This window comes from Centropristis striata, chromosome 17 (assembly GCF_030273125.1).
Source record: "Centropristis striata isolate RG_2023a ecotype Rhode Island chromosome 17, C.striata_1.0, whole genome shotgun sequence".
In the NCBI taxonomy this organism is placed as follows: Eukaryota; Metazoa; Chordata; class Actinopteri; order Perciformes; family Serranidae; genus Centropristis; species Centropristis striata.
Window position 1 is genome coordinate 17283621 of NC_081533.1, and position 12787 is coordinate 17296407.

The 12787-nt window shown below is 37.0% G+C and overlaps 1 protein-coding gene and 3 non-coding genes across 4 annotated transcripts; all 4 read left to right on the plus strand.

Moving 5' to 3' along the window:
- Nucleotides 1-1110: 1110 nt before the first annotated feature.
- Nucleotides 1111-12160, plus strand: rps4x (ribosomal protein S4 X-linked). Its single transcript, XM_059355176.1, has 7 exons — nt 1111-1173; nt 1730-1807; nt 3258-3438; nt 6371-6468; nt 8574-8745; nt 9744-9901; nt 12005-12160. Exons 1-7 carry the CDS (start codon nt 1171-1173, stop codon nt 12104-12106), a joined length of 792 nt encoding a protein of 263 aa, XP_059211159.1. The 5' UTR covers nt 1111-1170; the 3' UTR covers nt 12107-12160.
- LOC131990252 (small nucleolar RNA SNORD61) lies at nt 3649-3724 on the plus strand. Its single transcript, XR_009396056.1, has one exon. It is a non-coding gene; the product is annotated as a small nucleolar RNA SNORD61 (small nucleolar RNA).
- LOC131990249 (small nucleolar RNA SNORD61) lies at nt 8359-8429 on the plus strand. Its single transcript, XR_009396054.1, has one exon. It is a non-coding gene; the product is annotated as a small nucleolar RNA SNORD61 (small nucleolar RNA).
- On the plus strand, nt 10016-10086 carry LOC131990251 (small nucleolar RNA SNORD61). The gene has a single exon (XR_009396055.1). It is a non-coding gene; the product is annotated as a small nucleolar RNA SNORD61 (small nucleolar RNA).
- Nucleotides 12161-12787: the final 627 nt, after the last annotated feature.

A 12787-nucleotide genomic window follows, 5' to 3' on the forward strand; every position in this document is an offset into this window, starting at 1 on the left:
GTCCCAGGGTTTGGGATTTGTTCCTGCAGCCTGAGGGGAAGCAGAGAAGCCTACAGAGAGAGAGAGAGAGACGGCATGTGTGCATCAGTTGGTATCATTTGGCAGGAAAACAAAGACCCAGGAGGAGCTTTATCTCCATCAGTGTAAACAGGAATGTGTGTGACACGGGCATTTCCTGACCAGGAGACTCTGAAACACAGAGGAGTGGATGCAGCAGCAGCAGCAGCAGCAGCAGCAGCAGCAGCAGCGCGGCTAAATGGACTTTATACATGATATTCCAAATCCGTAGACAACAGCACTGTGTTAGAAATAATCTGTTATTCTGTCTCTGTTAACTCTATGGAGTTTTGGGCTATTTCGTCCATTTCTGAATCCTTTTCATCCTGCCCGTATACACCACTTAAAAAATGTTTAAATGTCATGTTGGTATATTTTTTTCAGCACAACCTCACCTATATGACCTCATAATAATTGATGTTTTATTCTGACTTACTGGATCAAGATTTGAACCAAAAAGAAACAAAGAAAAACCAACATAAATGCGATCTTGTGATTGTGTGTGATCCTGTCATCCAACTAGGTTTTTATTCGAGTGGGACTCTATTTTATTTGTGTCTTGTGTGTTAAGCGTAACAATTTTGGTCATTTTGTGTCTTTTTTGGTCATTTTGTGTCTTTTGTGTGTCTTTTATGTGTCTTTTTTGGTAATTTTGTGTCCTTTTTAGTCCTTTAGTCCAACATAAAATGTGATTTTGAATCTTTTTTTTGCTTTCAAAACAATATCATGCTCAATAAATTATTTTTTTCTTTGGTAATTCTGTCTTCTCATTTTGTCTTTTTTTGGTCATTTTGTGTCTTTTTTTAGTCATTTTGTGTCTTTTTTGGTCATTTTGTGTGTTTGTACATGCATACATTCTCCTTAAAAGAGCCTTATTCCAGATGCCTTTTTTTACACTTACACTAAATTATGATTTTTATGGATTCATTTACACTGTGGTATTATCACTTTGATTCAAATAAAATATCTGATTATATCTTTCACCACCATCCACAGCGATTGATAAACTTTCATATTGCGCCTTTCGCTCCTTTTGTCCCTCCCAGTCTGCCGTAGCGGGCCTTATCACGCACTACCGGAAACCAGGAGGTCCTTTTCCCCGCAGACTCCAACATGGTGAGCAGTTTTTCCTCACGATTCCGCTCTGAAATAATCATTAAACATCACTTTCTGCCGCTGTATTATCACAAACATACATGTCCTAGGTTAACATTCAACATATTATAAAACGATCGATGTCTGTATTGTGACTAAACGCGTCGATTCTTGCTCTTTATTGATGATTTTAAATCATCTGACCCCACTTTGGGTTTTTAGCGTTAGCTGCAATGTGGCTAACGCTGTTAGCTTGCTGTAAGGACAGAAAACTGCTCTTCAGTGTCGCAGATGTGTACGCGACTTCAGTATATTGTGTTTAACAGTATAATGTAAGTCAAATAACTACAGAAACGTGAAATACAACTGTTAAATGTGTGCTAATGTTAGCAACCGCTAGGCCGCAGTCGGCTTATGTGTTACAGCAGCATGTTAGCACGCAATGCTAACCGGGTGTACTGTCTCTTTAGCGGGTTTCCAGGCTTCTCCACTCCGCTAAATTAGACATTTGCGGATCTTGTTTTGTCGGCCGGTTATTGCCCCGTTATTTACCCGGTCTTGCTGTCTTTTTCTCCAGGCAAGAGGACCGAAGAAGCACCTGAAGCGCGTCGCAGCGCCAAAGCACTGGATGCTTGACAAGCTCACTGGAGTTTTTGTAAGTAACATTTTCTTCCAGCATTTTCTCTTAAATTAACTTTGTTTTATCATGTGTGGTTTTTATCTTTACTAACCATTATTGCTGAATATTTGGGATGCTTTGTATGTTGGGAAACCAAGTTAAATCCTTTCTAAAGGATGGATATGCAGCACAGCCATGGGTTCTTATTTATTATATGATGTACTCATTGTATATGCTTAGTTTTATGCAGGTTTTCAAAAGGCCAGTTAATTAGAGCTGCAACAATTATTCGATTATTATATTAATGTTTTGATAATCGAATAATTGGTTTGAGCAGTTTTTTTTAACGACAATTAGTCTAAATTCTCAGATTTCCTTTAAATAATCGACAGATTAATCGATAACGAAAAGTAAGCGTTAGTTGCAGCCCTACATTTTATCCCCTACTATATATATTCTAAACATTCCTCAAGTTACAGATTAGTGTCATTACTTAAGTCTTTGCAAGGTATTTCTTTTCTTAAAAGTTAAAAGTAGAAGGAAAATATGCTTTCTCTCCGTCTCCAATCTGTAACTTGAATGGGTAGAAAATATATTAAACTAATAATTAAGATGTAAAAGAAGGAAAATATGCTCTTTAATATGTGACATTTTAACATGTCTTGTGCTGTTAAGTGTGGCTGAGTTTATTTACTAATGTGGCAAGATTAAATTAATAAATGGCCTGGAGATGTGTTAGTACTGGCTGTTAACATTTTGAATTGAGTTTCAACATGGGAAAACTAGGCAAATGTCTTTAGATGTGATGGGACATTTGTTTTTTAGGAACAGGTTAATGTTAAATCAGTTGGGGTTTTAACATCTTGAGTGAATTTATAAAGCTTAGAGTTTCTCCTGTGGCTTGGGCACTATGAGGAGCATAAACTGATGTGATTTTTGCTTTTATAAACACAAACATGGCTTGTGAACATGAATTATCTTTTCTATATAGAAGTTCACTTTAACGTTTTAAAGTTCTGTTAGGTGACATTGAGGTGATGCAGCAGTTGTGGGAACTATAAAATTGGCATTAATGTGGATTTTGATCCTATTTTTACCTTATCTAAATCACCAGCCGGCTGTTATTTATCATCACAGAATAAACCTTTATGATTATGCCAAACTTGGGATTGAATTCACAAACTTGCTGATGAATTGAGACTAAAAAGATTGATTAAGAACGATTAGAGTTAATCATTAGTCTATGCACAGGCTCTAAAAGGTAACTGAGGTTTTGAGTAATGTTGGATATGTTATAAACAAGAATATTATTAGTCGAGATGAAACACTGGATATAATCAAGAATAGCTAAGTATGATGAGCTGTTGTTTTTTTAGCTGGATGGATAGATTAATTCCTTGGGAAGGTTCCCTCAGGAAATTGCCAAAAGGTAATGGATCTTGATCAGACCTCCTTCCAGTATAATAATCAGTTATTCTTCTCTCAGGCTCCTCGTCCCTCCACCGGTCCCCACAAGCTGAGGGAGTGCCTGCCCCTCATCATCTTCCTGAGGAACCGCCTCAAGTACGCCCTGACTGGGGATGAGGTGAAGAAGATCTGCATGCAGAGGTTCATCAAGATCGACGGCAAGGTCCGCACCGATGTCACCTACCCTGCTGGATTCATGGGTGAGCTCACTTTATCTCACTGGTCCAGAGCAGCAAACAGCTGCTACAGGATTTGTCTGTCGTTGTTATTAATAAGAGAGGCTTTACAAATTCTGCAGAGTGGATCTTTGTTTGCGCCTTTTCTTATATTTGAATTATAAAGGATGTGCAGCTTATTTCTACAACACAAAGTAGTTTGAATACAAAGTCAGTCATCTGGAGGCAGAAGGGGCCATGATGAATATTTGGTTTTGATCAGCAATGAGCTGAAACTACACAACCAATTCCTCTAAGAAGTTCTGAGCTCCAGCTAAAACACCCTCACAAGTTGTTTTTTTATTTTATTAGACCTTGTTGAGACAAGTAAATACATGTCCCTCCCTATATGGATTGGGACTTAGTTGCTTTTAATCTCCAGGGTTCCTACAGGTGGGTGAAGTCTTAAAATGTTCAGTTTATTTTTTATTCTAGGTTTGAAAAGTGTTCGAAATATAGGTTATATAGGATACAAATTCTACTTGCAAACAGGTGACACACTTGAATGTGTATTCCTTTAATGAAGTGGAATCAAGTATAAACTGCATATACATATGTAATTTAATTCAACTGAAGCTTGAAAACCTACAAATCACATCTTGAAGTGCTTAAAGTGTTTAAATCTGACTACGGACAAGATGCAAGGTAGACTTGATTTTAGGCTTCATTTGTCGCCACATTTTCTTCTGAGGAAAAGTGACTCCTGTAAAGTTTTAAACTTTTTTGAACATGGAGCCATCACTAAAGTTGGGTCAATTCAGTCTTTCGGTTAGTTGGTGATTTTAGAGAAGGCTGGACTGGATCATGGTATTTTTGGTAGATGTGTCAAGGTGAGCTATAGAGGTGTCTAAATCGGTTTGATTCAATTGTAAATGTGTTGATGGGATGAAACCATTGGGAAGAGGACTGGTAAGTATTGTGTGTATGCACACTTAGCAAGAATTTAGGAGAGACTGGAACTTTAAGTAAACTTCTCCTTCACTGTCGAGTCAACGGTTCTGTCACTTACAAATCTTGGGTGCAAACTTTCCTCGTTTATAGATTTTCTGTTTATTCCAGGGTTGGCCCCTCTTTTGTTCTTTTGTTTCCATATGAAAACAACGATCCCACTGAGAAACGTACGGATTTTCTGCTTCACCGTGCATTTTACTTAAGTGTAAAAATGTTTGAATACTGGCAGACTGTTCTGTTAAGCTCTTTATTTTCATATTTAATTTCCTGTTCATCTTGTGTGAAGAATTGCTTCATTGGAAACACTTCAATGGCTGAATCTACACCCCCCCCCCCCAACATCCAAAAAAAATGTATTGATGGAAACAAGTGCAGTGTTGTGGATCTGGCAGCAGGGCCTTCAGCAGAGGAGTTATTGTTTTGTTATTGTGCACGCTGTCTGTCACGCCTCCTTCAGACCTGTCGCACACTTTGACACTGACCCAACAGCCTCCATATGGAGGTGTGGATTTTTAATTTCAAAATCCAAGGGAAGTCTTCACAGCTCGATGACTGCAGCCTATTTATATACACTAAACACTCAGTCAGGCCAGGTCACAAGCAGAGGAGTCATTTTATTTTTGTTCCTGTAATTTATTGTATTGCAATCATTTATGGCTATGGAATGAATGGCCTCTGTATATAGAATTTGTGGCTGCATATAAACATACCCTGGAATTCATATGAAGTTCTTTATTGATATCCTAATATTTTCAGTTTTGCCTAAATTGAATGCATTTTAGTTTTCTCAACTCTTTAACTCACGGACCTCGTTTTGCAGATTATCTGTATTTTTGTCACATGACTGTTGGTCTCAGCTGACTCATTCATGGCTTTCCATATGCACATGGGGGGATAAAATGTAATGTTTTCTACAGGATCTGGTTCAGTAAAAAGAGCTCTTTAGCACAATTTAAAATGAGACTTGTAGAATTGAGTGTTTTGGTGAAATGGCACTCAGTCTTTTAGGGGTTTCTCCAGAATAAAAGCATTCATTGTACATGATTTATTCAAGGATCTTTGTAAATGTGACTACTTTGTGATCATAATTTTGGGGACTTCAGGGCATTAAATTAACCAAACTGGCATTTTATGAATAAATTGTATCCAAACTGCAGATATCGTCATATTTTAACTGTTTTTTTGTTTTTGTATTGTGCAAAGCCTTTAAGTAGTTAATGCCACTTGTGGAATAAAACTTGGACCAAAACAGAAACCCTTGATGCTGCGTTTGCCCATATTTGGCTCTACATCTAATCAAAGTGTCTTGAAAGACACGGATTCCTCCCCTTTTTATAGTTAATTACCTGAATGTGTGAAAATGCTTCGTGCAGTTTGCCAACTCGTCTTCCTCCTTTTTAATGTGACATGACTCTCTTGGTTTCTGCTGGTCTGTGGTGCTCTTATTTCAAGATGGTTAAATGGTTGTTTGGGAAGAATATCAATTATTGCCGTGAACTCAAATTTGTCAAATGAGGCAGGAAGTCGTGTTGGTAGAATTAGCGTTTTGTTTGTACTGCAGGTTGGAATGAATAGACTGAATACTGTCGTGCTCCTGACTTTATAGAACGTGGGTCGGTGTAAAAAGGTTTAAATTGGCACAAGAAGACTGCAGTAAACCAGTGTTTTGGGTCATAGTGAGAGGATGGTAATTTACCTTCCAGGCACCAGCTCTTAAATTAGGACCAATCCTGCCAGGTGGACTAATTCCTGTAATGGTGTTTGTGGTTTTGACAACGAATAAACAGACCATTAGGAGTAAAGATGTGGTCAGCTGGCTGTGAAGTTAAAAAAAAAAAAACTATTTCCACTGCGTTTAACTTTTAACTATCCAGATGGTGTGAAGCTCCAGTAATAAGTAGCACTAATGCATTGAATAAACACACGATTTGGATGCTAAGACTGTTGAATATTTCTCTTTATTCAGATGTGATCAGCATCGAGAAGACCGGTGAGCACTTCCGTCTGATCTACGATGTGAAGGGACGTTTCACCGTCCACCGCATCACCGCCGAGGAGGCCAAGGTAACAACAGAATTTAGTTTATTTGACGCTATTTTTTTTTCTTTTCGAACCGAAAATAAACAAACACAACAGCGTAGGCTAGATGCATATACATATTCATACACATACTCACATAGGCACCATTAAACAGATGTACATAAATATATAAACATTTACACACGTACAGTATATATAGTCCTATACATATACATGCATCTGCCCCGTCTAAGTAATAAGATAGAAATAAGAACCAGTTAACTTAATATTCAATGCGCATTCCCTGATATCATTTTGGTTTGAAAAAAAGATGAGTAGGCTGAAGTATTAAAATACTTATCTAGGCCTCTCCCCTGGTACTCAATACTTAAAATAAGAAATTTTATCTCTATATACAGCCACTTAATGTCAAATATGTATTATTATTATTATTTATTTATTTACTTACTACTTATTCGTCAACCATAGTATATCAAACAACTTAGATCTGAGAATTTCTATTACTCCTGCAATTAGAGTCACGTAGAGTGTTTTTTTTATGATTTTTTTGTTTTTATTTGTATACATATTTTATTTTGTGCGGGCAGAACATTTTATTTTGTTTATATTTATCCTATTTTTAATTTATTTTATCTTATTGCATGTTACTGTTCTATTGTTTACACCTTTGTATTGTGTTATCTATTTATTGTTTGTGCAGCACTTTGGAAACCTTGTGTTTGCTAAAATTGTGCTATATAAATAAAGTGGATTGGATTGAAAGATTCATGTAGCACCATAACACCCATTAGCAGCTAAATGGTTTAAAACTTCCTATGTTCAGAGGGGAAAGGGGGAAGGATAATTGGCAGAAAATCTGTTTTAGATGAAAACCAACATTGTGCGTAATGTTCTTGCTGCATTTAGGTTTGTTATAGTGGCTCTGGTCTGACTGATTCCCTATTAATTTGACTGGTTTTAGGGATTTCGTTTCTGGCTTAAGCCAAATGAGATCAGCAGTGTTTTAAACTGATTTCATCTCCAAAAACCTTGGTCATATCTGGTTGATTGAAAGATTTATTGTGTTGTAAAAATCGATTTCTGTCCCAGACTTGCAATACAATAGAGATACAGTAGTTTATTTGCTTTATCAATATCAACTCAAGTTCAGCAAAAGTTATCAAGATCATGTTCATATATCGTGCGATGTCACCAGCTTTGCCACAAACAGCGCTAGTATTTTCACAGCACTTAAGATGAATGAAAAGAAATGCTGCTGTCTTTTCTGATGGAGCAGTGTCCCTCGTGTCTGCTTTTTGTATTTGAGATTGTCTTCATTGCTCTTTATAAGGTTGTATTTGCATTATTATGCTGTTATATTTCTATATCGGTGACATTAAATGGTCTTAAAATTGTTTGTTGCTATTATTCCTGGGACAACATATCCGACAAATTGTGGTTAAAGTGACAGGCACATTTATTATTCCTTGCTTTAACAGAATTTAAAGACCTGGTTAATGCAAATGGTTTATTTTTAGTTGCATTTTAAATGAAAAAAGTAGAATAATTTGATGAAATATCACCATTTTAGAATTGGGACGTTTTTTTTTTTTTATTGAAGCGTTTAAAGACTGGAGGATATTTGAAAATTCAATGATAATTTCTATTCATATTTCAGGGTTCGTACGGGTGCTTGAAATCCTTAAATGCTTGAATTTAAATGTTGTATTTTCAAGGTTTAAAAAGTGCTTGCATTTTAGATGAAGTGCTTATAAATTCTTACTGTATTTCTCTTGCAATCTGACTAGTGTAAGATACTAGAAAAGCTTGAAAATTGAGCTTGAAAGTTGCTGAAAAGTGCTTGAATTTGACCACTGCTAAAGTGTACGAACCCTGAAAGGAAAACGCTGAGATAGAACTCTGATGGTTTTTGGAGCAATGATGATGTTTTTGGTTTTGATCAGCAATGAAAATACACAACCAATCCTCTAAGAAGTTCTGAGCTCCTCGATGCAAAAAAAGACACAAAATATTTTTTATTTTTGGCAAAGACGTGTAACTTGTGTGTAAAAATGCCTTTCAAAGCTGCCAGTGTGCTGCAGGGATCAGAGGTTACCTGTTACTGAACCCACCTGTTGTTGCTCCTGCAGTACAAGCTGTGTAAGGTGAAGAAGCTGATGGTCGGCACCAAGGGAATCCCCCACCTGGTGACCCACGACGCCCGCACCATCCGCTACCCCGACCCCCTGATCAAAGTCAATGACACGGTCCGCATCGACCTGGACACCGGCAAGATCACAGACTTCATCAAGTTTGACACCGGTAGGTTCCCCTCACCAATATAAACTCCAGGATTCATACGGGGGCTTGAAATCCTTAAAAAATGCTTGAATTTTAATGTTGAATTCAAGGTTTAAAAAGTGCTTGGATTTTGGATTAAGTGCCTGTAAATGCTTGAAATTCTTACTGTATTTCTTGCAATCTGACTAGATAACCACATTTTCAATGGAAAAATATATATACTGAATAGCCTATAGCAGGGGTCTCAAACTCAAATTACCTGGGGGCAGTATCAAAATGACCAAAAAAGACAAAAAAAATGACCAAAAAAGACACACAATTACCCAAAAAAGTAATTAAAGGGACCTTCCACACACAACACGGCAAAGTGCCATTCATATAAAACTCACATTAAACTTTCATATCAAGGTGGGGGCCACAAAATATCATCACGAGGGCCGCAATTGGCCTGCAGGCTGAGAGTTTGAGACCCCTGTTATAGCCTATCTGTAATGAAGAGGGCCAGCCTGCGTCTCGCCTGCGTCTTCTTGTTTCTGAGATGTTTCTTGTTGCTCTACCCTGTATCTTCTTACTGAAGGGAGTTTTTCTAATTCCTAGTGGATGTGAGGGCTCCTGAAGTAGCCTATTTGTGTTTCCTTCCTCCTAGTTTGGGTTGTGTTTAGTTCCACCAGCTGCTGGTTGATTTTTGTGAGCTTCCTTTTGCTCCTAGCCCCTAGATTCCCATACAAGTATGTTTTATGAGATTAGCAAACTACTTTTAGTTGTTAAAAGTGTAATACCATTGCTGCTGGTATAGTTAAGGGGGATTACCCCTTTTAGTATGGAAGTACTCATCTAAAACATGCAACTTACAACCGTTGAAAGGTGCTGGAAAAGCTTGAAAATGGACCTTGAAAAGTGCTTGAATTTGACCACTGAAAGTGTATGAACCCTGAATACAGAACCAGCAATTAATTTAATAGTAAATAGAGTAAGGAAACCTTGTGCTGAGGCTTTGTGTCCTGTTCTGCTCCCTCCAGGTAACCTGTGCATGGTGACCGGCGGTGCTAACTTGGGGCGTATTGGTGTGATCACCAACAGGGAGCGTCACCCCGGCTCCTTCGACGTGGTGCACGTCAAGGACAGCACCGGCAACAGCTTCGCCACCAGGCTCTCCAACATCTTCGTCATTGGCAAGGTAACTTCAGTAAACATGTATGATAAAATAAGATGCTGCAGGGTTGCATCATTCCCAAAAGGAAAACAAGTGTTTTATTGTCTCAGCTGAGACAGAATTCTGATGGTTTTTGGAGCAATGATGACGTTTTTGGTTTTGATTAGCAATGAAAATACACAACCAATCCTCTAAGAAGTTCTGAGCTCCTCGATGCAAAAAACCTTTATCGGAAGATTGAAGCTTTCAGTTAACTTTAGTAGAATGAATTCATTTATTAATGTACTTTATCGACCACAATGTGAAATGAATTAAATTAAATGTAAAAATAAAAGCTTCAACTCACACAGCCTTATTCAAAACAATTAAGGGAGGTTCGAACAATTAACTTGGGTGATTTTTAAACAGAAGTTAAAACTGTACTAGTCTAAATGTATGAAATATTCAGTCAAAATTGAGAACCAATTACTCTAAAACAGGGGTCTCAAACTCAACATGACCAAAAAAGACACAAAATTACTAAAAATAGACACAATTATTTTTTAAAAGACACAAAATTATTTAAAAAAGACACTATTATTAAAGACACAAAATTACTAAAAAAGTAATTAAAGGGATAAAAGGTTAAACCTTGTTGGAAGAAATGTGAATATTCGATGTTTATAAATATATATTCGAAGTTTAAAAAAAAAAACGTTTTTTTTTTTTTCATCAATCAAATTGTATTTTAAATGTGGCATGTTGCATGATCAACACTGCACAACACATGAAAATAACTTGCAAAGTAACATTGAATTTAATTAAAATGGCAACATTTTTATTCAACATTTGAACAGGAAGACATCACATTTGAGTGCAAATCATGTCCATGTAAAATGTCAACATTGTATCAACCATGCTGTGAAAATTGTTTACACTATAGATGACAAGTACAACTATAAAACACCAACATAAATTGATGAAGACGTAATTCCAGGCTGCTTTTCAGGCTCTTTTCTCGCTTTAATTCCTGATTTTTACTCTTAAAAAGCTGTTCGAACCCTCAAACGAATAAAAACGCAAAATCACCAAGTTGGGATCAATGTGACTGCAATCTCTGCACTTTTTAAAATGTTATTTATGGAGTTATGTACATGGCAAATACTCAATTATTTTGTGATGTCCTTATTATGGGACATTGACACTGTATGAGTCCTTCTATTGCCAAGGGTTGGCAGAATAAAACAAAAACAAACAGCTTTTTAAAGGCTCATAACTTTGGCAGAAGAAAGATGAGCTAGATATTTGGTGACAGTGTGTAAAAAGCTTTATGGATTGTCAAATCAAACAAATTAAATTATGAGGAGGAGAGCGTCGGCAGTAAAAGCGCTGCTCTCTCCTCTCGGCCGCCTGACATTTATTTGGCTGCTGATGTGACCACAGCTGTCGTCTTTCTGCTGCCTGACATTTATTCAATGTCGCTTTTCTGCACCTTGATCATTTCTCCGCTGAAATGTTGCCGTCAGATAAATGTTAGCACAACGAAGAGACTTCTGCCTGTTTAAACACTGGATTTTAAACCTCTGAAGTCCAGGAGATTTTGGTTCAAATTTGTCAACTTCCTATGAATTAATTTGTCTCTGTTCAGCATCTTTCAGTCTGTCCTTACATCACATGCATGGCTCCTTTTTCTCCACACAAACTTGGCTATCAGTCAGATTTTTAATTAACAAAGTATAAAGCTGCCAGGAACCCAAAATACAAAGAAAAGACACAGGTGTCTGTTTGACACGTTTGAATGTATAAAGCTTAATTTATAGATTAATTCAGGGCTGCAGCTGGTGTGATTTTCTAAAGGTTGCGCTTTTAGATTAATTTTATTTAATAAAATAGTAATTTTTCACATTTTTGAGGCTGAACTCAGGATGTTTGACCTTTTTTGTGCTTGGAGAATTTGATCTTATCAATACATGCCCATTTATTTTCAGTGTTCTGCACAAATTCAGATTTTAGTCATCTAATCTGTGTTAAAATGAAAAGAGAAAATAAGATCACAAAATGACTTTGGATCAGTGTCCCTATTTCCCACCTGTTGTACCATGTACTTCTTTGATCATCATGAACAAATGTTGCTCTTCTCGTCTCCAGGGCAACAAGCCGTGGGTGTCCATGCCCAGAGGAAAGGGAATCCGTCTGACCATCGCCGAGGAGAGAGACAAGAGGCTGGCCGCCAAGCAGGGCAGCAGCTAAACACACAGATCAGTCTGACCCATGGTTTTCAAATAAACTGTTATTTACAAAACACTTCATGTTGCTGTTGTTTTTTTTCTTCTTACACATGCACTAAGGGTACCTGCAAGTCCTGCAGAAGTAAAGTTTCTATAAACCCAAATGTATTAGAACTAAGTAAAGTTTATTTATATAGCACTTTTCACCGATAAAATCACAAAGTGCTTTACAGAAGATAAAAGAGAAATAAGATAGGGGAACATAAGACAATTAAAACAGTTAAAACACAATTCAAACACAATGAAACAAAAAAATGTATAAAATATGAACAATGCATGGTGGTCAATCAAATGCCTGTCTAAAGCTTGCTCAGCACATTATAAGCAAGGAAAGTTAATTTATAGAGCACATTTCAGAAACGAGGTAATTCAAAGTATATAAAAACATTAAAAACGTCAAGACAAAGTACGCTAAAACGTCCATACATTATACATAAACGTACAACAAAGTTCGGATGGAGAAGCGGCGAAAAAACGGCGCCATCGTCCTCTCGCATCCGAGAAAGTTCTAGCATAACATGAGAGGGGAGCAGCAACATGAGCTCGTCATCAATACAAGTGCTGGTCAACGAATTTGAATAATTTGAAATAGTGCAATCATTAAATTCTTTGAATGCATTTTTTGTGCAGAAAGCAAATCAGG

Bases quoted from the DNA above. Each gene is read 5' to 3' on its own strand.
- rps4x (XM_059355176.1), top strand. The intron at 1,808-3,257 runs GTAAGTAACATT...TTCTTCTCTCAG, and splicing joins ACAAGCTCACTGGAGTTTTT to GCTCCTCGTCCCTCCACCGG. The intron at 6,469-8,573 runs GTAACAACAGAA...TTGCTCCTGCAG, and splicing joins TCACCGCCGAGGAGGCCAAG to TACAAGCTGTGTAAGGTGAA.